Genomic DNA, 27,506 nt, shown 5'->3' on the forward strand with positions numbered 1-27,506 from the left:
TTCTCATTTAAGTTCCTTTATTTCCTCTTTCTAATTAAAGTTACAATTTTCCCACACTGTTATCATCAGCTATACACAATGATCTGTTTCAAGAACCGTGCTCCTGCTGGCAGTTCCACATCCGGTAAAGTTACGATTTTCTTTTCTCAAAATATATTCTTTTCACTCTGCGGTTACCCTCTATTGGCACAGCCCTGGCAGCTTGATATCGTGTGTGTCTGTGTGTGTATGTATATATTCCCAGCTGTGCAAAAATACGGCAAACCTACGTGGGTCTAAATGAATCCAGTATTCAAATAAGCCACAAAACAAAACCAAGCAATGCCGAGGGCAGCCTCTAATTTGGACCCAAAGGCAAAAAGATGAACAGAATTATGGTTCCCTGAAACGTAAATATTAAAAAAACACAACAGAAAATCACAGTTTTTTCGTTGTTGTTAAAACTGGCAGAAAGGCTACAGCACTGAGGTCCTCCAGAAGTCCTCAGAGATGCTAAAAACGATAAGATCACAGATTACTCATTGTTCCCTTGGTTTCTACAATTCCTGCCCTATAACGGCGCACCCAATTGGAGTCCAGACTCGAATCCAGACACAGCACAGCAAAGCGAGCGTGTTCAGATCTGAGAGGCAGAAAGGCCAAAAAACGAACAAAACAAGGCAAAACAAAACAGACAGGAGCGGAACGGCTCTGTTGGCCGTGGCAGCACCAAACAAACCTCTCAAATCCGAATCAGTCAGTCAGTCAATCCGCTTTAAGGAACTCTACGTCAATAAAACCTGAACGTCTCAACTGCTCAAACAGGAATGCTTCCAGAAAGATTGGCAAACGCAAAAAGTCTCGAGGAAAAGACACAAGTGCTAATCTGCTCCATGGAATATTTAAGGTCAACTTGATAAAAGACGTGAACAATTTACTGCATTATACGCACGCACTGGGTTTTTTTTTTTTTAGGAATTAGTCAAACAGTATCTTCAGCTTTTTGTGTGGAACACTTTGATGATGAACCTTTGATGAACTTTGAACAAAAAACAAAAACAAACAAAGTAAACAACGTTAATTTGTGGAATATCTTAAACTGAGAGTTTAAAAGCCTCCCCCCACTCTGCTCCCCTCTGCTCTCAATCATTCATTGGTCCATGATTTTTGTTTCAGTCTTTCCAATCAACTATAATGGACATGTTTCCCCTCCCCCAACAGAATCGCTGATCTGGGCGGAGCAAGTCGGTGTTGCCCAGATGTGTTTGAGGGGGATCAGCTGGTGTTAGATGAGCTCAACGTAATTGGCTGGAAACATTCCGAAATGACCATCCGGACCGTAGCCTCGCCACCAGCCTTCGTCGATCATCTCGATGCCGGTGATGATGTTGTCCGGGTCGAATGAGATCTCTGTGTCGTCAGCTATGAGGACACACACAGACACACACATTAATTACACATTCATACTTCTACACATACAGTGTAGGCTTTCAATAAGTTCCTTTGTTCACAACTGTTCTTATCTTAACTGAAATCAAACAGTTCCACACACACACACACCAAGAGCTTATTCATATATATTTCCAATGAAGCTCAAACACACACACCAAACTTTTTCATGTTGCATGAAAGCTTAGGAAAAGATTACAATACTCCCTTTTCAAGTAAATAACAGGCTTCTCTGTTATTTATAAAAACACACTAACACATCGAAGTAATATTTTAGCAATACTGTCTCGATTCTCAAAAACTCAGCATTGCTTTTTAATCAACAGTTTAATGAAAAGCTTGGTGACAGCCAGGTTTATGTAGTAGTGTTTAAACCCTGAACGTTAGATGGCACTGTTGTACTCCGTCAGACCCCACTGTTCTGACCTGAAACATGAATGGGAGTTCTCCTAATGTTCAACATGCCGTCTGTTTACGGATAAGGTCCCCATCTATAACAAGACGAGACTGGGGGGTTGGCTTCAACCCCCCTCGGTGTACAGATCTCTGCAAACTATTCATGAGGATTTTATCTGATTTTTATTAATGATCTGGTTTGAAACAGTAATCTGATCTTCTGTATTCAGTATTTTGGTTTCTATAGAAGCCTGGGCTTGTATGAGAAATAACTGGCTGGCAGAGTTGCATATATGGCCTCTGAGCGAACAGACGTGCCTATAAGGGCTTATATATGCTTTAGATAAAATACAAGACCTTTACAAATGTTTGTACTGAATCTACAACAGCTTAAACTTCAAACACACCATCACACATTTAATGTTTGAAAAGTTGAACGAAAATGATTTTGCATGCTGTGATTTATAATTTTTATGAAGGAAAGAAGTCAGACAGTCATGTGTTAAAAACCTGGGAAATCAGAATCGGTGCATCTCTAGTTCTATCCCAGGTAAATAATCTTCTAAGCAGTTTTGTTTGTGACTGTGAGATGTTAGGTCTGAGTTCAACTAGAGAAACCTCAAAATTAACATTTATCTCGGTTGTGGTTTGGTGGTGAAGAGTTGTTGGAGTAAATAAACGAGATCTAAGCTAAGCTAAGCTTCTTGTTACAACATCAGCTAAACCTTGCTGCATGAAGAGCACCAGAACACATCAGAATCTAACCAAGCACTTTTTTATTATTAGAAACACTATACTAATACTAGGTGAAGCCTCCTTTTGGTCCTTTTAGCTTCATTTCTTCCGAGGTTGATGTAAGTAGCTGAAGCTGCTGCCCCATACCTGTATGATTTTCTGCACTGCTGCCAAATCAATGGCTGATTAGGTAAGGAGCAGGAGTGCCGGCCTTCCTAACTTCATAATTTCTTGCTAGTATTGTAATTAGCATTATTAATATTACGTTCATAATGAGACGACCTGGGGTATCAGTTTTGTTTTAACCAAACAATTATAAAAGTGGTGGTACTCACCAGCCTGGTAGTCGTAAAGCGCTCGAGCACAGACGCCGCGGTCTCCCGTTTCCTCATACGTGTTCTGCTGCTCCGCCTGACGGGAAAACAAACACTACATTCAACAACTGGCCGCCACACACACCACTTAACCCCCATCTAACCATTCATTCCACTCATCTTTAGTAGAGCGTCTACTATTATGTCGGTGTCATCAGCCTCACTTGTTTATGAGCCAAATGCTGAAGCAACTGACCACTGGCTCCCACTGCAAGTGTGTTTTGAGTCAGATGGCTCTCTGCTGTTTTCTATGTTCAGGGAAACACCTCGAAAGCATTATCTGTGGTAATCAACTGTATGCTACAGATGCCGCAGATAGAGATTAGGTTGAGAAATTTGCTGCAATTTCAATAAATATAACAACAAGAATTTACCAACATATTATGCAGAATAGCACCTGATCCAGGACACTGCATGAGCTGCATGAGTTCAGAGATGCAAATGAACACTTTGTCAATAGCTTGTATATGTACTTTAACTGAGGATTTTGGGAGTACATTGATGCGTATTGAGGATTTAAAGCGTACAGTTAAGCCTCATATGAGGCTGACGGGTGAACCAGAGGAAGCCCCGCTGTGGGTATCTGTACAGGAAAGCCAAGGGAGCGAGCAGGTGCTAGGTTAAAAGCTAACAAAGCCGCCCAGTTACAACTCTTAACATCTAGCTAATCGCACATTGCTTTGGGAGGACTCAAAATGCGTCCAGAGCGGATAACACTACTAATCCGGTCAGACACAGGAATAAAAAATAAATAAATAAAAAAGCAGCTCCTCTAAGCCATCCCAGAGAACCAGCAATTTAAGGCAGAGCTTAAAGCCCTGCATTAAAAAAAAGTGTTTTATTCTTAAGTAAAAATAACAGGGTGGTAAATAGGCTTGCATAACCCCATCCAAACTCATATTCTTACTTTATATACATCAAATAACTTAAAACACTTAATAAATGCTTTATACAGTACCATCAAAAAGCTAGCAGTGTCATGTGACTGAAACACTGCATTTGATTAATTTGATTAAGTGCTAAAAACATATAATTTCTTCTAGCTTCTAGGGTAACAGGCATTGACTTTTTGTTGCCGTCACACTTCAATTCAAATCTCAATTCTTTATGTTTTTCACTATTTTGGAGTAATGTGAATCTGGCAGTTGTTCCTTATATTACATCAGAAACTTCATGATAAATGAACCAATAGAAATGCTTAAAAATGGCTTGTAATAAAATCTTTCTACACTGACTTTCAATGAAAGTTAATGTTTTTTCTTCTGCTGTAAAGCTCATGTTTTGGAGACACGGGTTTTTTTCGCAACAGAGATGCAAATTGTCAATGTAAATTAGGCGATAGTAAATAGGCTGAGGGACGAGCAGAATGAAGGGCTCTGTGTGAAATCCAAACCAGTGATAATAAGCACCCTCCACCGGACAACCCCAGAATGGATCCTGGGCTTGGACTTGTGTGTTCGGGACAGGTGGGGAAACGGCCTAAATCTACTGAAACCATCAATGAAAGTGAATCTCTTTGATAAGAAATTCAGTGGTCAGAACTTCAGAGCTGTACCTGCGGCGGCTCCTCGTAAACGCTGTCTGGCTCTGTTACTGCCTCGTACTCCAGCTGCTGCTCCACGTGAGAGTTATACTGATCACTGACCGGCTGAACATCTGAGAGAGAGAGAGAGAGAGAGAGAGAGAGAGAGAGAGAGAGAGAGAGAGAGAGAGAGAGAATTTCAGATATTTGTAAGCACTGTTGTCCTCTGTCCACAAGGTGGCGCTTCAGGAGATGGTTTAAGAACATGTGACGGGACACAATGAAGATGAATGGATGTTGGCTCTGTGTGTGTGTGTGTCTGTCCCACCTTCATATTCTGCATCAGCTGCTCCCTCTGGTTCCTCATAATCAGATGTGGCACACTCCTCAACTTTGGGCTCTACTCATAACACACACATACACACACAGGGTTTTTTTTTTTTTTTTTTTTTTTTTAAACAGTGCTTCTGGAGCTGTCGGTCAGAACTCTGCTTGGGTTTGAACTCCACCCTTCAGGAGATTGTGCAGAGCAAACAAATCCACTTTTTTTCTGTTTCACACACACACACACACACACACACACACACACACACACACACACACACACACACACACACACACACACACACACACCCCTACAAGCTCCACACACATCCACCGAGTGAACACCTGAGCCCGTCCTGGTGGCGGCTGTGATGTCTGAGGATTGGTTTGTGATGCTGCATATGAAAAGCTACACTCTTAAAAATAAAGGTTCACCAAAGGGATCCTTGAGCGATTCCACTGTAGAACCACTTCTGGTTTCATGAAGAACCATGCTTGTAAACTAGAGAGAAGCTTCAAATTAGTGATCAGTGCTTCAAGCTCTTATGAGGTTCTTCATACTCACACACACCAAATGTGGAACCAAATGATGCATAAGAGATTTAAAGAGATGTACGAGTGTAAAGGTTCTTCACTAATTTTAAGGCTTCTTCTCAATCACACATCTCTATCGCAAACATGGGTCTTAAATGGATCCCATTTTTGGTATCATAAAGAATCTTGTTTATAGAAGAGATGAAGTGTGGGAGTGTGAAGAACCTGTTTAAATTAGTACAGAATCTTTACATCAAGTGAAAAGTTCTGAAGAAGTTCTTAAAGGTTCTTCACATCTGCTTATCTCTTTTACAAACTTGGTTCTTTATGGGACCAAAAGTGGCCTTACTTAAAGAACCCTTTGGAGCACCCTTAGTTTTTAAGAGTGTGGTGCCCATATAAAACAGTGCGTTAGATTTCATGTACGGTTTGGAATCTACTGCACTTTTATATGGGTGGCGGTGCGGTTACGACTTATGGGGTCATGGAGGAGCAGAATTCAGCAGAAGAGAGAGTGTGTGTGTGTGTGTGTGTGTGTGTGTGCGTGTGTTTGAACATCAAGCAGAAGAAGGAAAGAGTATCAATAGAAAAGACACTTCACACAGGAGACACTCCACACCGCACACCGAAATACAGGAGGATGGGTCACGCTAACACTAATAATACCTTATTAGCAGAATTTGGATCAGAGCTTTAGGGTCACCACTATGAATTATGCACTATATGGACAAAAGTATTGGGACACCTGCTCATTTACTGTTTCTTCCCAAATTCAGGGTACTAAAAAGAGTTTATCCTACCACTGTCCAGGGAAGGAGGCTTTCTACTAGATTTGATTGCATTCAGTGACAAAAGTGTTAGTGAGGTCAGGATGTTGGATGATTGTCATCCCACCATCACCCCGAACTCATCCCAAAAGTACTGGATGGAGCACCAATCATCATTCCAGAGAACACTGCAGTTCCACTGCTCCACAGCTCTTATAACCCTCTAGCCCACACCTGGTATCAGTGCAACGTATCAGTATCAGCAATTGGTGCAACTTCAAATTCAGTAGCTGAATGCATTCATTAGAAGGGGTGTCCACAAACATTTGAACATAGTGGGGCAGTAATTGAGAAATCTATGAATTATTTTGGCCTGAATCATGCATGGCCTTGGAACACTGGGAAAAGATAAACGGGGACTGTAAAAGAGTAAATCCACTGGGCTTCGGAAGTGTAAGTGTGTACCTGCGGCTGGTACAGGTGAGACTCGGCGTACAGGAGAGCGAGGCGGCTCGGGCTCGCAAGGCTGCTTAGACAGAAAAGGGCTTTTCAACCGCCCTGAGACACACACACAGACATACAAACACACAGACACAGAGATACAGATAATGAAAAGATCTAGGCCCAAGATGACACTTGACATGGGTTATACACCGCATTAGAACAAAATGAGGAGAATGAGCGCTAAACGGAGAGGAGGGTTTAGTAACAGCATGATGAGAGAGAAAGATCGGCATTGAGAGTGAGCCAGAGAGAGAGATAGAGAGAGAGCACAAATATGCATATACAACAGCAGACACTGATAATACGGCTGCAGTAACTACAGTAACACTGACTGCTTTTGCATTTTTCTTGAGAGCTACGGTGAGGCACAGGGTGGGGTTTGTGCCATACAAACCAGATCTAATCTTACCCAAAATCTGCTTTAATAAGAAATTGAGGTAAATATCATATTAGGTCATTTTTTAGGCTATTTGTAATAAATATTTTACATTAAAAAGTAAAGATTGGTGGCAAATAGCGGTTGAGCAGAGGAAAAGCATAAAGGACACACACCAACACTGATGTTAGCTGGGTGTTTCTTCCTGTGGGAAGTCAAGTGTCAGTTTGAGAAGGATGTTCTACTTTTACTGTTTTTACACCTATCGCATTTGCTAACTTCCGCACCAGGTTAGTATGAATTTGCATTACAGCTACATAAACGTGCCCCTCTGATGAGCTCCAATTAGTTTAAAAGTGTTCTGCCTCCATTTGTGGCACAGAAATGACCCATTCTTTACCTTCCATAATTCACATTATATTATAAAATCCAGTTTATCCATTACAAAAATATAATCTTGCTAAAATGTGCAGTTCTACTCATAATGCTGCATTACAGTAGACTTTACAATCTGGTTTGTGTCTTTATCATCATTTATTCTTACACAGTCCTGTGAAATCCAGTATAGAAAGTCAGGGTCAAAGCCCAGGGGCAGTCATGCTAAAGCACCTCTGGAGCAGAGAGGGTGAAATGGGAACTGAACCCGCAACCCTGTGAATAACCCAGCACTCTAACTGCTGAACCACCGACTGCCCAAAGTGGTAGTCAACGCCAGGCCCCGCCTATGACAAATATGTTCAATCTGATGTTTCACTGTTATTGTACTGACAGTCTGCTGTTATTAGCAGTAGCTTAGCTGCAAGAACCATATTACCATAAAATCATACAACAAAACCTTTGCATCCCTATTTTTGGATTTTTTTCACTTTTTAAGATACTATGAATCAGTTGTTTATGATGAATAGACCAACAGAAAATGCTGCAAATGAGGTTATTTCCTTCTCCTGTAAAGTTGCTGTTTGGGAGATTTTGGAGACTTTACATGACAGCAATAAAAAAAGCAGATTATGTGGACAGTACCAGCACCAGCCAGCACTCAAGGGTTCAGTGCCATTACTGGAACAGGAAAAGTGGTATTTTGCATCTTTAGTTAATATCTAGTTTTTAAAGCAAAAAAAAAAAACCCTGAATACTGATCGAGATCAGTTGATACTCAAGGATTTAGTATCAGTACTTGGTCTCAGTACTGGAACAGAAAAAATGAAAAAGGTGTAATCTCTAGTTTATATCCCAGTAGTTTCTAAAGCAAAAAAAATAATGGAAAAAAACCCAAAAAGTACTGGATCTGTATTAGCTGAGATCAGCCTGTACTTAAGGAATCAGTCTCAGTATCCTTATCAGTATTCAGTATCAATACTGAAACAGTAAAAGTGGTATTGTGCCATTTCTCAGTTACAGTTTTTTTTAAAGCAAAAATAAACAAACAAATGACTGGATCTGTATCAGCCGGTAGCCAATGATTTAGCATCAGTATTTAATATCAGTACTGAAAGAGTAAAAGCTGTATTGTGCCATTAGTAGTTCATAGCTCATCAGTTTTAAAAGGCAAAATCAAAAAAGCACTGGCTCTCCATTAGCCGATACTCTAGAGTTCAGTATCAGTATTTGGTATCAGTCCTAGAAAACAACCTGTGGTATAATACAATATCTAGTTTATAGCTCAGCGGTTTTGAAAGCAAAATACAAACAAACAAACAAAAAAAAAAAAACAGGATCTGCACCAGACGATATTTTAAGGATTTAGTATTAGTGATGGAACAGAAAACGTGATCGAATGCCATCTCTACTGTACTGTACTTAACAACAAGTGCTCAATCGATGTCAGCTGATACACAGGACTTCAGTATCAGTACTAGAAAAAAGTGACTATTATTTTTCATAAAATACGTCCTAAAACATAGAAGATAAATGTTATAACGACGTAATTACATTCATATTCTAAATCAGCAAACCCCACACCAGCAGAGCCTCATCTTCCCAACTCAGACTTACTGTAAGTCTGGATCTGTTTTAGAAGAAGTGTGCCTCAAATCGCTGACCTTGGTTTAGATGTTTTAAATAGCAGGCAAGAAACCTCCCTCCGCTTGTCTAGGCTTGTGCTGCGAACTGGAGCCAATTTTACACACTTCAACACTCCAACCTCCCGCCCTCCCTCCCTCTCTCTCTCTCTGCCGCTGCCTCACACAGCATGCAAATGCAGCACTACTGAAATAAACACATCTTTTAATATAGCGGACTCTACTATTCTATCTCACTAGCACGCTTCAGAGGCTTCAGGTCAAATATATGAAGGCTTGATTAAAAAACAAAAAGTGTGTGTGTGTGTGTGTGTGCTAGGTCTGCTAACCTTGCTCAGAATTAAAGCCAGTGGTATCTTCAGAGAGATCAGGACTCTCTCCATGTATTTACTTTTTAAGTTGTTTAAAAACCTTGTTTTCCTCCTTATTATGTTATTATAGAGTTATGTCTGTTCTGACGCACGATTCAACTGTAATTATATAATTATACATTTAATGACATACACATATCATTGAGAGTATTACGGAACAGTGCAAGCCCATACAAGTTTAACTGTACCAGATTAGCAGTGAGACAGTGTGTGTGTGTGTGTCTAACCTGGCTGTGGGCTGGATGGAGTGTTGTCTGTGCTGCTGGCGGCGATGCCTCGCTCTCTTTGCTGGAACATTTCTCTGGGGTTAACAGAGCGCTGAGAGATGAGAGATGCGGCCTCCTGTTGAACATGAGCACACGTGCATCTTCACTGATTAACAAGCACTACAGTGTAATATAAGGAGTGGCAGAGAAAGATGTGTATTTGCTACCGTTGAAAATTTGGAATGACTTTTCAATGAGGGAGGGTATAAAATGATGCTAATGTCCAGTAGTGGTGGACATTACTGGTGCTTTCCTCAAAAATGTCCACTCTACAAACCTTTCAAAACTGTGTTGGTGTGGACGGGAGGTCAAAACACACAGAAATGGCTGTGATTTAAAAAATAAATGAGATACTACATTTAAATCATCAGTAAGAGATTTCAGACTTTTCAACAGTAGACTATAAACAGATGAAGGCAAGGCCAAACAGCTAGAAAAAAATATATATATATAGAGAACAAGTGCATTATTAAATATGTATAAAGAGAGAGAGAGACAGTCTGACTGAAGGCACGTTGAAGAAACGCTCAGAGATGAAGGAAAGAGAAAAGGACGGAAGGCCAAGGAAGGCACTGGAGCTGTATGGAAATGTAAGAGAGGTCATTAGTGGACAGGAGAGCTCTGGTGTCCAGTGGCCAGGCTCACACACTCACTAACTCACATTGGCTTTTTCCACAGACTCTCCACGCTTAAAGGTTTTGGGCTGTGCTGCAGGCGGCTCCTCCTCCTCCTACCAGACATGAACACACACTTTAAACCAGATTTTTACTCACATACACACACACACTTACATACACACACTCACACATTAGTGCTGCAATAAACAGCGGATGAGACGAAGGCCAGTGTTTATTAGCGAGTTCTGTTTCCACTGGAGCATCAGGAGTTCATGAAGAGGCAGTGTGGCCTGCTCTGTGGACTGGCTATGTATTGAACCCGTTAATGTCCAACAACTGCATTTATAAACATCAGCCAGAGCAGCTGACATCAGCCAGAGCAGCCGGCGTCTAGCCGGCATCAGCCAGAGCAGCCGGCGTCTAGCCGGCATCAGCCAGAGCAGCCGACATCAGCCAGAGCAGCCGGCGTCTAGCCGGCATCAGCCAGAGCAGCCGGCGTCTAGCCGGCATCAGCCAGAGCAGCCGGCGCCTAGCCGGCATCAGCCAGAGCAGCCGACATCAGCCAGAGCAGCCGGCGTCTAGCCGGCATCAGCCAGAGCAGCCGGCGTCAGCCAGAGCAGCCAAAAAACTGATTAAATATGTTAAGTGAACGCAGCCTACGCTGCCATAAAATAATCACCATCCCCGCTAATGATCACAAATATGATCTTTAATATTTATGTTAATATTTCACTGCTGTCAAATAAAAAAACATGCATCACCATTTCTGTCCATTTTTTGTTTTCCCATGGTTTAAACCCTGTAGCTGCTTTGTACTCTGTAATTCTGGATAAATGGACCAATAGAAACGCTCTAAATTACTCAAAACAAACTCTTATTTTACACAGACTTCAGAATTCTGAATTAAGACTATTTTTTTATTATGCCTTCTCTTGTAAAGTAATTTTTTTGGAGATGCATGCTTTTCATTGGACATCATTTCATTCACATCAGCTTGTTGCATTTGAATGCTAGGTCCTGTAACTATTGTTTAGCAGTTTACTCAGGGGCTTCTATTGCGGATTTACTCTGTTTATCTGTTGTAGAGATTATCTGATGCATGTGATAGAAAGAAGAACCTATGAGAGAGAGGAAATGAGATTAAGATAGTATAACTCTCACAACACACACAAACACACATACTCTTACACATGCATACACGAAGCTGAAAGAGCAAACAAAGCCAGGTGTACAGTACACAGCCTGGGAAACAGAGGCTAAAACACGACGGAGGCATTTCAAATGCCTGAGCTCACAGTTGGAAATGTGAGGCAAAATACCAAACGAAACCAGACTGGTCAGTGATTTCAGGCACTCACAAGAAGCAAAGTAAAATTGCAAGCAGTGGTTGAACATGTGGTTGGAAAATCATTCTATTCTACAGTGAGAACTGGAGAAGCAATTCACCACAAGCTGGCAAGCTGAGCTGACATTGTAAAGGGAGTGTTAAGGCAGTGAACCACTGGATCTATTTATTATAAAGCCACTGGCATTTGCCAAAGTTCAACAAGCCACATGTTAATGAATCAGTAATTAGGGGGAGGGGGGATGAACAAAAACGTTCCGTAGGATAATCCAGCAGCTCTCAGCAGGACGTGTGTTCAGAATATTAAAAAATAGCAAAGGGACACTGGGAGATTTTTGAGCCAAATAAGCAGGTAGTAGCAAAGTAACACCTAGCAACATCTAGCTAACGTTAGCTAAAGTGGTCATTGTCTAGCAAATGTGGGAATTTTTTTTTTATAGATTATTTTAACATTAAATTTTGTTTTTAGTTTTAAGAGTAGTTGACATCTACCTAATACCAGCTAGAAAAAACAATGCAGGCCTGTATCTGCAGTGATCAGCCAGTAAATGGTTTGACCAGGCATAAGACCAGACCACTGTCCACTGATGTTGGCCCACTCAACAGAAATGTATGCTAATGTACATGCAGTCTTCTCCATCGTGCTTACACCACTTTGTTGTACGTTCCTAGCAGCAATTCATTAGTAAGTTAGCATCATCATCACCACCACCAGTGGTTGGTGTGGCACAACAGATTCCCGGTCTAGGTGACTATGCTGCGCTACACCAATAAGAGTCCTTGGGCAAGAGTCACTACACTGGCCTGTCTCTGTAATAAGAGTAACCTTGTAAGTCGCTCTGGATAAGAGCGTCTGCTAAATGCCATGAATGTAAATGATCATCATCATCCGCAGCAGCACCGAACATATTTTCCTCTTAGCTGTTCGTTTCTCCTAAACATCTTCCAAAAGTGACTCAGTTTCAAGAATCAAGACTTCTTCTAATGCCTCTAACCTTGCATTCACCTTAAGCTATATTTGGATGTCCCGCATTTGAGTTTAAGCACCCAACTGCAAATGTTAGAGACATACTTGACCATGCAGACATAACTGGAACGTGTGAGATGATCGGTGTACCCGGCCACAGCTCTATAAACTGCTCTTACCATTTCAAAACCTCTTTTCAAATCCGCTTCTCTGTGTAAATCTGTCTGACTGAAACCGAGGCTGTCCCTAAAAGACCTCTAGCTTTTCCACCTCCTGAATGAGTGACAGTTTATCTCCGCTAGCGTGAAATGATGCAAATGGTGCAAACGGTTAACTGATCACCACAGCGTAGCTTGAAGGGTGCTGCAAACAAACTCGCTCAGCAGAACCAGAGAATCATGAATCATGAAGCCAAAATTGAGAGCTATCAAGAGAATCAATACAGAGTTCCTCAGGAGAAAGAAGGGCTTACACACCTATTTTAAAGGCAGTTCAACTCAACGAACGGGAAATAAAGACATTACAGACAGGACGGCCCACGAAATGTCAGCCTTATCAAAGCAAAAAAGGTCTCCAGGAAGCCCCAGTAGGTGTCTCCTGACACAGTTAACATTTGTACAGTGTTGTCTGTGTGAGTCAGCTGTCAAAAAGAGATTTCACAACAGGCAGTGCGTGAAATCAGGAAGGAGGAAGCTTCTATTGTTAAAAAAAGAAAAAGAAATAATCTGGGTGTGGAGCAAAACAAGATTAGTCAGTGCTCCGACACCAGGTACAGAAAACGGGGAAGTAGAAAGGCCAGAGATACAGATATCTGGAGACTGAACACTGCAGGTTACTTGAAGGAGGCTGCACTTACAAATAAACTCCCAGGTATAAAACCCCACCAGCGACTCGTAAGTCGTTTACACCTGCATTTACCAACTGTTTCTGGGTAAAGTCAGGTGAGAACACAACTAGAACCAACAGGAATTGGACTGGATCATTCGAACCACTTTGGGAGGTTGGTAGAGATGGAGCTCGACCACAGTCAACACAAACGCTAATGGGAATGGAATGCCCTACTGTGGCCTTGGGCGGTAATATAAATGTAGACAAGCATTATCGTATTTAGAGGACTTGTAGGACGTCTTGTTTACATAGCAATAACAGCGTGGCTGTGATGAAGCAGACACGAGCTGAAGGACAGTACCGTATTTTACCAATTTCACAATAGCACACAATCTCAAGTGGCCTTTAGGACAACACTTACAGTCCTGGAATCATGTTTTGATCCTTATCACCACGAACAGGGGAAAAGTTAATGCAGTTGTGTGTGTGTCAGGGTTCAAACTTTAACTTCACTTTAACCAATTTCAAATTAAAAAAGACTTTCCATGGCTTTTCAAGTACCAAAAATTCCAAAACCCGAAACATTTCAAGTACCGAAAAATTCCAGGACCAAAAATGTTCCTGTAATTGGTTTAAGGGAATGTTTAGTCCACGCTAGTAGCTGAAAGACCGTCCAGGCTAGCTAGTTGACAGCACATTCATGATACCATGGCCAAAACTGTGCATGGTCATATGAAATACGGGCAGCGATTGTTCATGTGAAAAATTAAGCCACTGTAAAAGTTTGTGTTTTATATTATTATTATATAAAATGATGACAGGAGCTCATTACCATATTTCCCATGACTTTTAAATACTCTTTTGTTATTTTGTTATTGTTCAAGTATTATTAGACTATTCAGTACTGGATTTCAGCATGACTTTCCAGGTTTTCCAGGACCCGTACGAACCCTGGTGTGTGTGTGTGTGTGTGTGTGTGTGTGTGTGTGTGTATGTGTGTGTGAGAGAGAGAGACTCTTCGCCCTCTTACTAACCTGTTTCTGCCGACTTTGACTCTCCACCTGCTGTTGGTACCTCCTGCAATGCAAACACAACTATATCAGCCTACATACATGCACACACACACAAACACACACACACACAGACCAAACCAAATGTCTGCGACAGTCGTCCTGTCAATCATGTGTGTGTATGGTAGCCTAAAGGAGCTCACTTCTGCTCGTCAATCTGCGAGGCTCTCTCTTTGGCCACCTTCTCTCTCACAGCCGCTTCCTTAGCCTCCCGCTCCTTCCTCTCTCTCTCCAGCTGCTGCCTCTCCTCGTCCACCTTCTTCCTCTCCTCCTGACGCCGCTTCTCCTCGTCTTTCTAAAAAGAGAGAGAGAGAGAGAGAGAGAGAGAGAGAGAGTTCTTAAACCTTATACACTGCAGCAAGACTATATTTTCATCAAGGACATGCAGTGTTTCCTTTTTATATATTTAAAATGTATGAGCAAATTGGAACAGGCTGAGGGCAATTACGTTTGTTATGCATCAACAATGCTGTTATTATTGCTGCCACACTGAGGATTTACTGCCTGGCTGATCAGTCGTGCAGACGACGTGCAGAACAGGGTTCAGTGATTTGGAAACAAACATAATATCAGTATCGTATATCAGTGTACGTACATCAGTATATAGTATATCAGTATATCACATATCTAGAACAGTGTACGTCATGAAGGACATGCAGAACGGTTCCCACTTCCACGCTGGGCTGTTGCAAAGTGGTCACTAGAGTAAAACTGTTTGTGCTTGGTGGCTGCAATGGTATCCCAGGAGGTTGCTATAGCGTTAAGTGCTAAGTGGTTGCTGGATGGGTGCTAAAGCGTTGCTAGGTGGTTGCTATGGTGCTGGTTTGTGGTGGCTAAGGTGTTGCTAGGCAGCTGCTGTGGCGTCCCAAGTGTCTGCTAATGTGTTGCCACATGATTGCTATAATTTAGCTAAATGGTTGCTAGGGGGTGATACAGTGTGGCTAGATGGTTGCTAAGGTATCCCAAATGGCTGCTGGATGGGTGCTATGGGATCCCAGGTGATTGCTGGATGGGTGCTATAGAATTTCTAGGTGGTTGCGATGATTCATGTAATTGCTATGGTGTTACTTAGTGGTGGCTGGGTGGTTGCTGTGGTTTGTGTTAAATGGTTGGTGGCTGGGTGCTATGGCATTTCAGAAGGTTACTATGGTATTGTTTAGTAGTTGCTATAGTGTTGTGGCATCCTATGGTGTTTCTAGGTGGCTGCTTTGGCATTTCAGGTGGTTGCTGTGGTTTTGCCAAAGATGTGGTGGAGCTTAGAGGAAGCACATGCTAGTCTTCACCCTTTCGGCACTGGTAGCATTATGGTGGCTACTGGGTGGGAACTGGGGGAGGGGGGGGGGGGCATACATCCTGTGCACTGACTGAATAATGTAGTGTAATGACCGCTGGTTATTATACTCCAGGGTTACCTCAGCCTGAGCCCAGAACGTGTCTTTATTGGTCCTTTTGATTTCGGACATGGCGTTGGTCTTCTGATACACAGAGCCCTGCGGAGAAACACACAAATGCAGATCCTGATTATCTTTCTTATCATATTATATTCCTTATTTCGCTCCTAATGTTTGGTCATAGATATCCCCTCTAAAGGCATGCTGGAGGATTTGTGTTTTTCCCTTTTGCACAGTACTGTATATAGACCAAACATTTGCCTATATGCTAAAATTCAGTAAATAAGCAACATTTATTATCATCATTTTCAGCAGAACTGTGGTTTAAACCGCTATGCTGTTCACAGGAATGCACTTGGAACAGGAGGCAAAAGTGCTTCAAACAGACGCTGCCGTTTCCACATTCCTCATCTATTCCAGAACATTCCCCGTCCAAATCCCGACACAGTGCAGCGTCAGTGCGTTTCAGATAAACAAGCTGCAGGCTGGCACAGGGCCTAGCATCAGCAAGCCATCGTAGGACCTTTCTGGGCACTACTGCTGTGTCCACTTCTGCCCAATGTGTTCAGTCACTATCAGCACATCAACAAGATAAACACTCACAAACATTTACTAGCAGAACATGCAGGAAATAAAACAGGTCAGTGCTGTGAAAAACGTCCTCTAGATGTAGCTCATCAGTAACTGTACTGTATTTGCGCTTATATGATTTTATCCTAATATCATATCAATGTTTTTACAGGTAAAAACTGCTGAGCTAAACAATAATAAGGCAATTTTCAGACCTAGACACTGTGTCAGTTTATTCACATGAGTAGACAGCTCTATATTTACATATTTGACTTGAGGTGTTCTGTACTGGGGACCCTTAAATTCTATGCAGCACTATACACTATACGGACAAAAGTATTGGGACACCTGTTAATTTTTTTTTCCTTTTAAATCAAGTGTATTAAAGACAGTTAATTATACTTTTGTTGGAGTAACCATCTCTACTGTCCAGGGATGATGTTTTTCACTAGATTTTGGAGGAGCATTGCTGTGAGAATTTGATTGTATTCAGTGGCAAGAGCGTTAGTGAGGTCAGGATGTTGGATGATGATCCCCACCCAACTTCGTCATCCCCACTCATCCCAAAAAAATAAATAAAAAAAAGTATTGGATGTAGCACCAACCATCATTCCAGAGGACACAGTTCCTCCACTGCTCCACAGCTCAATGCTGGGAGGCTTTATACCCCTCTAGCCCACGCCTGGCATTATTAGGCAGCATGGAGCCAATAGGCTCATGTTTATCTGCTTCAGAGAGTCCTATTCCAACAGGCTAGTCAAGATGTCTGTGTACAGCCGCACATCTGTGTCAGGAATGGGGGCAACTTAAAGTAGCTGAAAGCATTCATTAGAAGGGGTGTCCACAAACATTTGGACATACAGTGTATGTGATGGAGAAATGTATTCAACGCATTTCAAACGCAAGACTTTAATACTGTAGTTTGAGTTGAAGTTACACAAGGCTGCTTTGGGGATCAGAACTAGCCTAGAACTTATACTGCATACTCTTCTACTGTCTAGTGTGTGTGTGTGTGTGTGTGTGTGTGTGTGTGTGTGTGTGTGTGTGTACATGATACTCACTACAGGCCCCTGAGGCCCTGAATCTCTGAAGCGGCTGGACTCTTTGTGGAAGCTGTAGTTGGCTCCTGAAGCTTTGCCCACTTTCTGCATGATGCTCTCGGGCTCCACATCCTCCTCCGCACGAGCGTTTATGGTCACATGTGCTCCCTACACAAATAGGTATCACACCAACAGACACACCAACACACCAACACACGCAGAAGTGTATTGCTATAATTAAAGTTGAGCAATTAGCATTTGCTAACTTTGCAGTTTCCCCTCACATTTCAGCAGTGTGTTTATTACAATATACAGCAAGTCAGTAATATTTTATCAGCCAAGCAAAACACACACACACACACTCATGTACATAGTCTGTACATACCGGGTAGATATTATTGATCAACAGCCAATAATCAGACTAATATATATTGCATAGACAATACCTTGAGGCAATACTGAGAAGGTTATACTGACACCTGGAAAAATACTGATGAACACACCAGCAATTACTAATCAATAATTACCTACAAATTACCAATAACTACTTTTGTGGCAGCAGAAATGCTGGGAATTGAACCAACTATCCCAACAATAGTGCAAACATCTGAGTCTGCTTTGTTTAGCTGTGTGCCAGCAATGCAGGCTGAACTGCTGACTCTGAACACTAAACACCATCACGGTTAGTCCAACAAACACAGGTAAAAAAAAAACACATATCTGATGTCAGTCAGGTCCCACACACAGACCTCTAATGTCAGCAATTTAGCATTTTAAATCACACAGAGATGCTGTAAAGCTGCCTTGGACAAAATCCACTGTAAAAGCACTATGCCAATAAAACGTAATGTAAATAAACTGATGTTTCTGAAGTGTGGGTGGAGTCTCCACTCATTTCCCTGTTTACACCAGCCTGACTGATCTGCTGGAGAGATCAGATTGAGACCAGATGGAGGCAGAGGACTACAAGAAACCCATCAGCACAAACACAGGACTACACACAGCCAGCCAACCAGCCACAGTGCAGCTCAATGTGTTTGGCTCAGGAGAAGCCAAAACTGGGACTCACCTTCAGGAAGTTAGCCATGGAGCTAACGTGGTTGGCACAAAGTCCTTTCCTAGCATCTTTCACCCCCTCGCCAGTCTGAAAAACCCACACACACACACAGACACACAAAGCACAAACATATTTGACTAAGACAATGCCTTGTGTTACTGTGGAAAATGTCAGGACACAAGCAGCTGATACTGAATTTCACATTTAGCAGAATCACCATGTATAAGCAGTACTGTGAAAAGGCACCAAAGCTCTTTTGTTTATGTTGTTTTAGTTTTGTCTGACATAAAATTGTATTTTTAGATTAATCACTAAAATTAGTGCACTAAAAATTTTAATTAAATGCATAATTTATTTATTTAATTTCCCCCCTTTGTCTCCCAATTTGGCACTGCCAAGTAGCTCCCCTATTATTAACCCTCTCTAGCACTAGCAATCCCAAGTGAAAAATCAAATTAACATGACTGACTAATGACCTCAGATGCAGTCGATCTACCAAGACATGCTTGATATCGGACATGTGCTTCTATATAGTTCAGAACAGGAGATGCTAGGCTAACTCATCAGCCATCAATTTTGCCTCTGTGAATACAGAGCACTCAAAAGACATTCAGATCATTATTTGTTTCACATAGAAAATTGATGAAGTTTAGAACATGACACAACTTACTTCAGTCTACAAAACCCTAAATAAACCTCCCAGCCGAGCTGAATGGGGGCGCTGGCATTTTGAGTAACAGGATTCACTTGAAAAGTTGTTTATATGAGTTGGGCGGTCTCGTACTAACTGAGGCTGTGAGAGAATAACTAGAGGAAAACCGATGGAGAAACGTGCTGAAAGCTCTTACCCAGTTGATCAGGACGTATTTGGGGAGGCCCGAGTTGGGGTCTTGGACTCGGCAGAAAGCGTACATCACCTTCCCGCTGTTCAGTTCCTCCACCAGCTCCTCCAATCCCCCATCTGAATACACACATACGTACTGAGATCAGTCTGTGCACACCTTCACATACTACAGGTCTCTGAAACATGTGGTTGGTCTCTATATATACGGAGCTGACGATGCGCTATATTTATAATCTATATTTCTGTACTATTTAACGTAACAGTGTCATTACCATTGATATTGACATTAAAATTATTTTAGAGCCTTAATCTGCATTGTTTATTAGATATTTTTACAGACAAATGTCTGGACGTCTCAGAAACACTCACCTCCTTTGTCAGCCAGGCGGATATCGTTGCTGTTTCCCTCATAAGTAAACAAGGCCCTACAGACACAACAGAAGCCAGTTAACTGTATTCTGCCCATTTAAACAGGGCACTCGCATAAACAACACAAATGCATTACAATGTACATATCCAATAATAGGGATTACTGCGATTAGGACGTCTCCATATTTTTTGGCCTTGTAATGCTGAGTCTTGTAATGCTGAGTATGAGCCGCTACCAATCCATACATCTACATGTGTGTGAGTGTGTGTAGTGGTACACACTCTGGGGTGCGTTTCCTGTACATCGACTGAGCCTAGCATTGACCCAAGATGGCAAGACGTCCTGTAGAACGCCTGTGGTAGTTGTGGTACCTTGTTCGTACCGCAGTAGTCTGAACTATGCTAGTGAGAGCCACTGCAGTCTGAAGTACAACGTGTCTAGGTGTGTTCGGTCTGCCTTTCACAGCAGGAAACTCGCCAAACTCACATAAAATATGAGACGTGACTGAAATTACGCAATGATATTAATAGAACTAGCTATTAATAATAGTAATAAACAAAAATAGACAACACTTCTTTTAGAAAAAAAGGAAATATTAGCTGCTCTAATGCAAAATACTAACATAAAACCCACTTTTATTAATATCAGGCCTAACACATGTGAACAGCGTGCCTTAGAGTCTCAGTGGGACAGGCGCACGTATGACGCCCATTGTAGAAGATGGAATTTCTGATTCACAGTAGACTGAACGCTCTCAGTGATCAGAATTGATTAATGAAAGTATTGTACAATTTCTAGGTTGTCTCTTCTGATACATGTTTGAAATGATGACTAACTGAATAACAGCCTCTTCGTAGGCCTACAAACTCATATGTATTTTATGCAACTGAAAAAGGCGCTGTCACTATGACCAGAGGTCATATCCCGGTCCTGCTGCTAGCCACCGGCAGCCAGGTGCCCTGAGAGCGCCTGATCGGCCATGCTCAATCCAGGGGGAGTGGATTCAATTCAATTCAGTTCAGTTCAATTCAATTGTATTTTTGTAGCGCTTTTTACAACAAATGTTGTCACCAATCAGCTTTACAGGGATCTGGGTCCGAGCCTCTTTTGAGCAAGCTAGTGGCAAGGAAGAAGACTCGGGTCGAGAGGAAGAAACACTCTCCCCACACTCCCCCTACACTCTCCCCACATCTCTGCATCAGAGCCGGGTACACTGTGCTTTCCTCAAAGCGTGTTGGTTGCCTGCTGATGCTGTGTCGGTGGCAGTCTGGGGAAAGGGAGGTGCTGGCTGGCTGCTCATGTGTCGGAAAGGTCGTGTGCCGGTCTTCGGTGATAAGGAGAGAGGATGTGTGGGTTGGGTAATTGACAATACAAACGGGATACAAAAATGCCACTAATCACTAATGGCCATTTGTGTCATTTTGGTGCATCGTGTTGGGGTAATGGGGGAGAGGGAGGGCCATCCTACCCACCCAGAGAGAGTGAGGCCACAGAAAAAGAACTAAGCAGACAGTTGTGCCACTCTGAGCTCTGAATCTCCCACTTCAACTGCTGGTCTACAGCTAAACTGACCAATAAAGCACAGCATCTCATGCAAAACAAGTGAAAGCATAAAGGAACAATACATAACATGGTCAGTCAGGTGAGTGTTTTGACTGGACGGGCACGGAGATGACAGAACCCCTTCAGAAAGCAGCTTAGATTTGTAACAGATCCGGTGAGCTGTGCAGTCCACTAGCTCTGCAATGCAGCCCTCAGCTTTGGTTCACTCACTTCGAACAAAGCCACTTGTGTACGGAGGAAGCTGTGTCAACTTCCTCTCTGAAACCTGGGGCCGCCAAGCCCACGCTCACTGTCAGCTCGACATAGAGGAAGTGCGGTGGAGAAGAATGAGAGTGGGACCTTACACAATCATAAACTGAGAAGCCTTAGACCTCTTAGGCTTTCTGTTACTACAGTCGAACTGGAGGCTATAATTAAACGCTTAGAGGAGAGGTTCAGCAAAAAGATCAAATTAACGTGACTGATCACTGACCCCAGACGTAATCCATCAGCCAAGACATGCCTGGTGTTATGTTTCATACTCCTTCAGTTTACAACAGAGAGTTTGTTAGCTAGGCTAACCCTGCTAACAAAACACTGAGCTCAGACTGTCACCAATCTCACCTTCCCTCAATCTGTTCAAAACGCTTCCAGATCTTCAGCTGTTTATCCCACAAACAAATCCATGCAGTTTAGAACATTGTATGACTTCCTTTAGTCCAAAAACTCCCAGATATAAACTTCACCAAAGAGCAAAATGGTTGGGACGGGCATTTTGAGCATCCCAAACCATTTGACTGAATTCTCGGCACAGCAGGTGGTATTATTCCACGCATTGGAGTCCAGGTCCAAAGCAGTGTGCAGATGCTAATGACGTTTCGCATTTGGCTTCAATTCTTAATTAATGTTTTTTAATATTTTTACTATTAACTAATTCTTTTTTTGTAGCCTTTTATTGAAGGTGTATTGAAGTTTGCCAACCAAGAGGAGATTGGGGACAGTCTAATTCCAGTGCTAGTTAGCAACATTAGCCTAGCATCTCTGGCTAAAGCTCACTTTAGATACCAAACCTACTGCTTTAAAATCTAACAAAATTCAATGACTTGTACAAATCCCAAAAATAATTGAAACTTGTGAGAAAGTAAGAATTATTCATGCATGAAAATAATCATATTCACACACACACACACACACACACACACACACACACACACACATATATATGTATGTGTGTATATATAAACACATACATATACATACATACTGAGCACCGTGATTTTCACTCAACAGTTAAATGAATCAACGGTTAAGTTAAAATAGTTCACTTAGTTAAAATAGTTCAATAGGACTAATTACACTTTCTGTAATGAAGTGCTCAGTTAACCAGTGTTCTTTAAGCACTGATGATATCCACACTATACTCATAAAAGCATATTTGCATATATTTGCCACGATTACAAAATGTATCACAATACCATTAGATATTGCCATATTGCCCACCCATATATATATATACACACACACACACACACACACGTAGAGATATATGCAGGGCATTCAGGGAACGTAGCCTAAACTTTTAAAGCAGCATTACGTAGAATTTTTACTATAAAATAACGGCTCCAAAATCCTTTTGATGGTCTAATAGGCTCCAATAGGGAGAGTTGTGCAGCCATCGTTGCTCACCCGACCTAGGCACGCCCAAAACTGCACTTTGTGACTCTGGCGAAGCGGGCAGGAGAACGGTGTAACGCTGTGCAACCCAGGCCATATTTGTGAAGAACATGTGGGATTAGTAAATAAAGTAATTACTTTTGCATTGCAGACAAGGTGACCCCCTGATAACGTTCACCACCACTGTAAAGCAGTCTGCTCTGCAATCACCAGTTCATGTAGATTAAGTAGATTTCTCCTTTAAGAATTTAAGATTCTCTCAGTTAGTCAGAGAAGCTTCTCCCCAGCTCTGCTGAGAAATTTCACTCTCTGGCTACTTGCGAACTCATCATGAGATATCTGGCCAGGCCTGAAACGTCCCATTATCCTCTCCCTACCATGCAAAGAATAGCTTTACTTTGGGGAACTGAGAGTGGCAGATTCCTGAAGATGAGCAGGAGCAGCTCAATGAAAACAACCGCCCTCAGACTCTAAACCCTCTAGTCAGGACTTGCCAAAACAGAGCCGCAGCCGCCCGGGCCCGGCTCAGTGTTAATAACAAAGAGCACAGTAGATGTACACGGTGCGTGGCCTTAATGGCCGTGTTCTCTTGGTGAATAGTACCAGTCAGCTCCACACAATCCTGACTCCTGACTGAGTCTTCTAAAAGGAACCGAGTGTGAACAGCAAAGCAGGCTCAGCAGAAGTAATACGACACGGCCACTGATAATTGCAGCTATTATGGAGAAGGTGCTCCAGTCCTTTCCACTTCAGGAGAAGTAGACCCATGCCTCATAACAGAGGCCTCCTAGCTGAGCAGCCTGAGTGAGTGCGTGTCCCTTCTGTTACACAGTTGTCACATCACTAAGCTAGGAAACCTGCTCTGGAGGCTACAGAGAAGTGGGCTGGGCTGGGCTGTACTGATGCCCATGATCTAATAGTTAAGGGGGTGCTATATCGGCCAGCAGGACAACACCAGTAGATCTGTATGAAAGAGCCAGAACCAGCAGCCCTGCTGTGTATGATGGTGCCTCAGCAATTACAACGAGCTCCTTCATAGCTGTTCTGATCTTGCTGCTGATCTCCAGCCCACACTGAAAGCTGAGACCGCACTTCAGAGGCTGGCGGACAGCATCGGGTTTCTACTGTGTACGCTGTGGGCCGCTGCCTTTCAAACTAGAAGCAGGGCAGTGGAGGCTCAGCGGTTAGAGCACTGGGCTATTGATGACTGGCTTGTGGGATCGATAGCCAGGCTCGGCCCTTTTTGTTCCCTGGGCGCCACAGCCATGGCTGCCCACCACCCCGGGCACGTATGTTCATTTTCACTGTGTGTGCGTTTGATGATTAGTGTGTATGTATGTAGGTTAAAGGCGGAGGCCATTACTGTTTCCAACAGTAATGGTGATTATCTTACACTAGCTTCTTCTTCTACCCTCATTGTCCATTTCATCAGCTCCACTTACCATATAGGTAGTATAATTATAACATGGCAATACCATAATCGGGTCTGTGACTGGCGGGGGGGCCAAAGTAATGCATGAATTAAGAATTTAAGCAGAACTGTTGAGTTGTGGGGACCAGTCAAGTCTTTTCAAGGGGCCCAAAAGGTTTATCCTACTACTTACTGAATGGATCACACAGGAAACATGGATTCACCAGTCTTATGCAGACCTCTACTTACAGCTTTACGGTCATACGTGCCTCATACATAGGACTGGGCGATATGGTAGAAACACTATATGACAATAGTTTCACAATACATGTAAATCACAGACTAAAAACATCAATAGCGACAGATTCTTATAAGCTACTATTCAGGTACTCTCCCGTTACTCAACATCTGCTGCTCTTTGTCTAATTAACCCAGTCTAATCACACTGTCTGTAATGAAGCCTGCAGCTGCAGTGATTATTAAGCACTAGCAGTCTCCTCCATATGCTTAGAAAAGCATATTGTTATCACGATACTATAAAATATCGTCATGTTGTCCAGTTCTACTCATAGGTCTCCTTTTTTAATCCTAATTTTCTTATTGCAAACGTGTCGGTATGAACGTGGAGTAAACCAGGACTGAAATGCACCAATGTATCATTTTCTTGAACTAACCAGAAGTATAAACACACCCTCAAACCATTAAAGAGATCTTTATATTTTTGTAATCTGCTGTACAGTGCTTTCAGAGCTCTGGGTAGGAAAGTAAATGTAATTAAATACGGGTTCGTTTTAATTACTCTTCATTTCTAGTCCATTCAGACATCTGGGCTCACTGCCACGTCTCCTGAGCACGAAGCTACGCTAACCATCTTCTGCCTCTTCTGTGTGGCCCACTTTCAGTAAGGAGCAACAGTCAGTCACTTCCTGGATGTGTCAAATCATACTGTGGGGCACGTGTACAGCACCGCACCTCCAGATGCAGATGCGGACCAGCCACTTCAGATATATCCACTTCAACCATAACAATGGAGGGAAAATGTGATCTCTGTGATTTTGAGTGTGGCTAGATCTGCTGATCTCCTGGGATTTTCAGCACAACAGGCTCTGGAGATACCGAAAACACATCCGGTAGCTCCGAGAACTACTCTGTACAACTGTGGTGAGCAAAAAAAAAAAAAAAAAGAGTCTCAGAATGAACATCATGTCCAACCGTGAGGAAGAGGGGCTACAACAGCAGAAGACCACGTCAGGGTCCACCTCTTCTGTCAGCCAAGAACAGAAAGAGCTGAGGTTGCAGTGGCTGAGCACAGGCTCACAGACCCTGGAGAAACCTGGCCTGGATTTCTGTTGAGGCTCGGAGATGGAAGGGTCACCAGTCCAAACTGGTGGAGGTGGTGCAATTTGTGTGGGGGGACGGATTATGGGTACACTTTGGGACCAGTCACCCATCACAACACAACTAAAACTGGAACATTGCTGTTAAGATTTGACTGCATCCAGCCACACTTCAGATACATTAGTGAGGTCATGCACGACTGGGAACACCAACACTCCATTGGTCTATAGCCCAATGCTGGGGGGCTTCATAGATCTGGATACTTCTGGACAGTGCACTGATGAGTAAGCAGCCACAGTGAAGTACAACTGGCCAACAGCGAGATAGGGAGGGTTCTTCTGCTTTGGACAACAGGAACTAAGACTGCAGCAGTTTCATGTATTCCCTAAATACAATTCAAGTTGGAACTGTGAGGATTTGATGGCACTCAGCCACACCTCAGATGCATCACTCCAACTCATCCCAGACCAGATGGAGCTCCACCTCTCCAGAGAACACAGCCCCATTGGTCTACAGCCCAACACTGGAGGGCTTCATACCCCTCTAGCTAACGACAGGCATGCATTGGGCACGCCCCGTTCTATTGGCAGTGCCTGTCCATGGAGAGACTGTGAAGGAGCTGGGGGTGTCTGGATACTTTTGGACAGTGCACTGATGACTAAGCGTAGCATACAGCGAGACAGGGAGGGTTCTTCTGCTTTGACATCCTGAGCGACACTTTCACTTACTCCCTTATTACGGTTCAAGCTGGAACTGTGAGGATTTGATTGCACTCAGCCACACTTTAGATGCACACTTCAGTCCGAATCATCCCAGACTGGATGGAGCTCCACCTCTCCAGAGAACACAGCTACTCCACTGGTCTACAGGCTTCACCCTCCTCAGGCACTGGCTGTAAAGAAGCTGGGGGAGAAGCTGGTGAGGATTTGATTGCATTCAGCACAAACACCACTCCGCTGCATCAGTCCGGAGAGCACAGCTCCATGCCTGCCAGTGGGCACATGGGGACCCTTTAGAGATGCTGAGGAAGGAAGAGGAGGGGAGGAGGGGGGGTCTGGATATTTTCGGACAGTGTACTGATGACTAAGCAGCCACAGTGATTAGGGCTGGAGTAAAAAGGGAGGTAGGGAGGGTTCTTCTGCACTGGACATCTAACCTGGACATCTAACCTGGACATCTAGTCAACCCTTGCTCTGTCAGCGAGCAGCAGAGTCTCACCCATTCAAACAGGATGCAGCTGAGGTGGGTATCTAGGTAGGTAGCTAGTATTGAGGTCAGCCATATGTTTAGGCACTAAACTTTAGAAAGTAGGGCCAGACCACCAACTACAGCAGGGTGGGTTTAACTGAGCTGACTCTCAGACTCTCTGAAGCAGCATTGGTTAGTTAGCTAGTTAGTTAGTTAGCTGGCTGGCTAACTAGCTAGCTAGCTAGCTAGTACATGGCGACGAAAACACAAGCCCACAGACAGTGGACACTAAAATTCTCCATTTCACAAGACGTATCTATGCTTTTACTGATAAACATTATATATATTTAGCTACGGTATTCACAGCAGCAAGCTAACCAAGCTAAGCTAAGCTAGCTAGCTAAACAACACCTCGCTGACGTTCACTTCCACCTACCAGTTAGTGTCGGATTTCTCGTCCACCACCTCTTTATAGGCCGCCGTGAGGGCAGGGCCGTTCTTGCTCAGGTTCACAGACATTTCTGGGTGAAGGACAGGACAGGACCGCGCACACGACCGTCCGGATCCAGGGGGGGAACCTCACTCGGGCGGCCGCGGAGGTGGTGAGGGAAGCGAGGGAAGCGCGGCCACGCCTGCCAC

General features: G+C 43.0%; 1 protein-coding gene across 5 annotated transcripts; it reads right to left on the minus strand.

Annotated features, from left to right (window-relative positions):
- On the minus strand, nt 1-27,506 carry dbnlb (drebrin-like b). Of its 5 annotated transcripts, XM_072682454.1 has the most exons (15): nt 27,304-27,505; nt 19,714-19,769; nt 19,349-19,461; nt 18,513-18,587; nt 17,465-17,611; nt 15,855-15,932; nt 14,586-14,737; nt 14,407-14,449; nt 10,277-10,345; nt 9,577-9,691; nt 6,546-6,638; nt 4,784-4,855; nt 4,489-4,589; nt 2,895-2,970; nt 1-1,401 (listed from the first exon to the last, which is right to left on the minus strand). In XM_072682454.1, the coding sequence occupies exons 1-15, from the start codon at nt 27,384-27,386 to the stop codon at nt 1,265-1,267; spliced, it is 1,410 nt and encodes a 469-aa protein (XP_072538555.1). In that variant the 5' UTR covers nt 27,387-27,505; the 3' UTR covers nt 1-1,264. The 5 variants fall into 5 exon arrangements, with proteins under 5 accessions (XP_072538555.1, XP_072538556.1, XP_072538557.1 ...); XM_072682455.1 differs by lacking the exon at nt 10,277-10,345 and having other exon boundaries at nt 27,304-27,506; XM_072682456.1 differs by lacking the exon at nt 4,784-4,855 and having other exon boundaries at nt 27,304-27,506.

The sequence above is a fragment of the Salminus brasiliensis genome, chromosome 6, assembly GCF_030463535.1.
Source record: "Salminus brasiliensis chromosome 6, fSalBra1.hap2, whole genome shotgun sequence".
Lineage (NCBI taxonomy): Eukaryota > Metazoa > Chordata > Actinopteri > Characiformes > Bryconidae > Salminus > Salminus brasiliensis.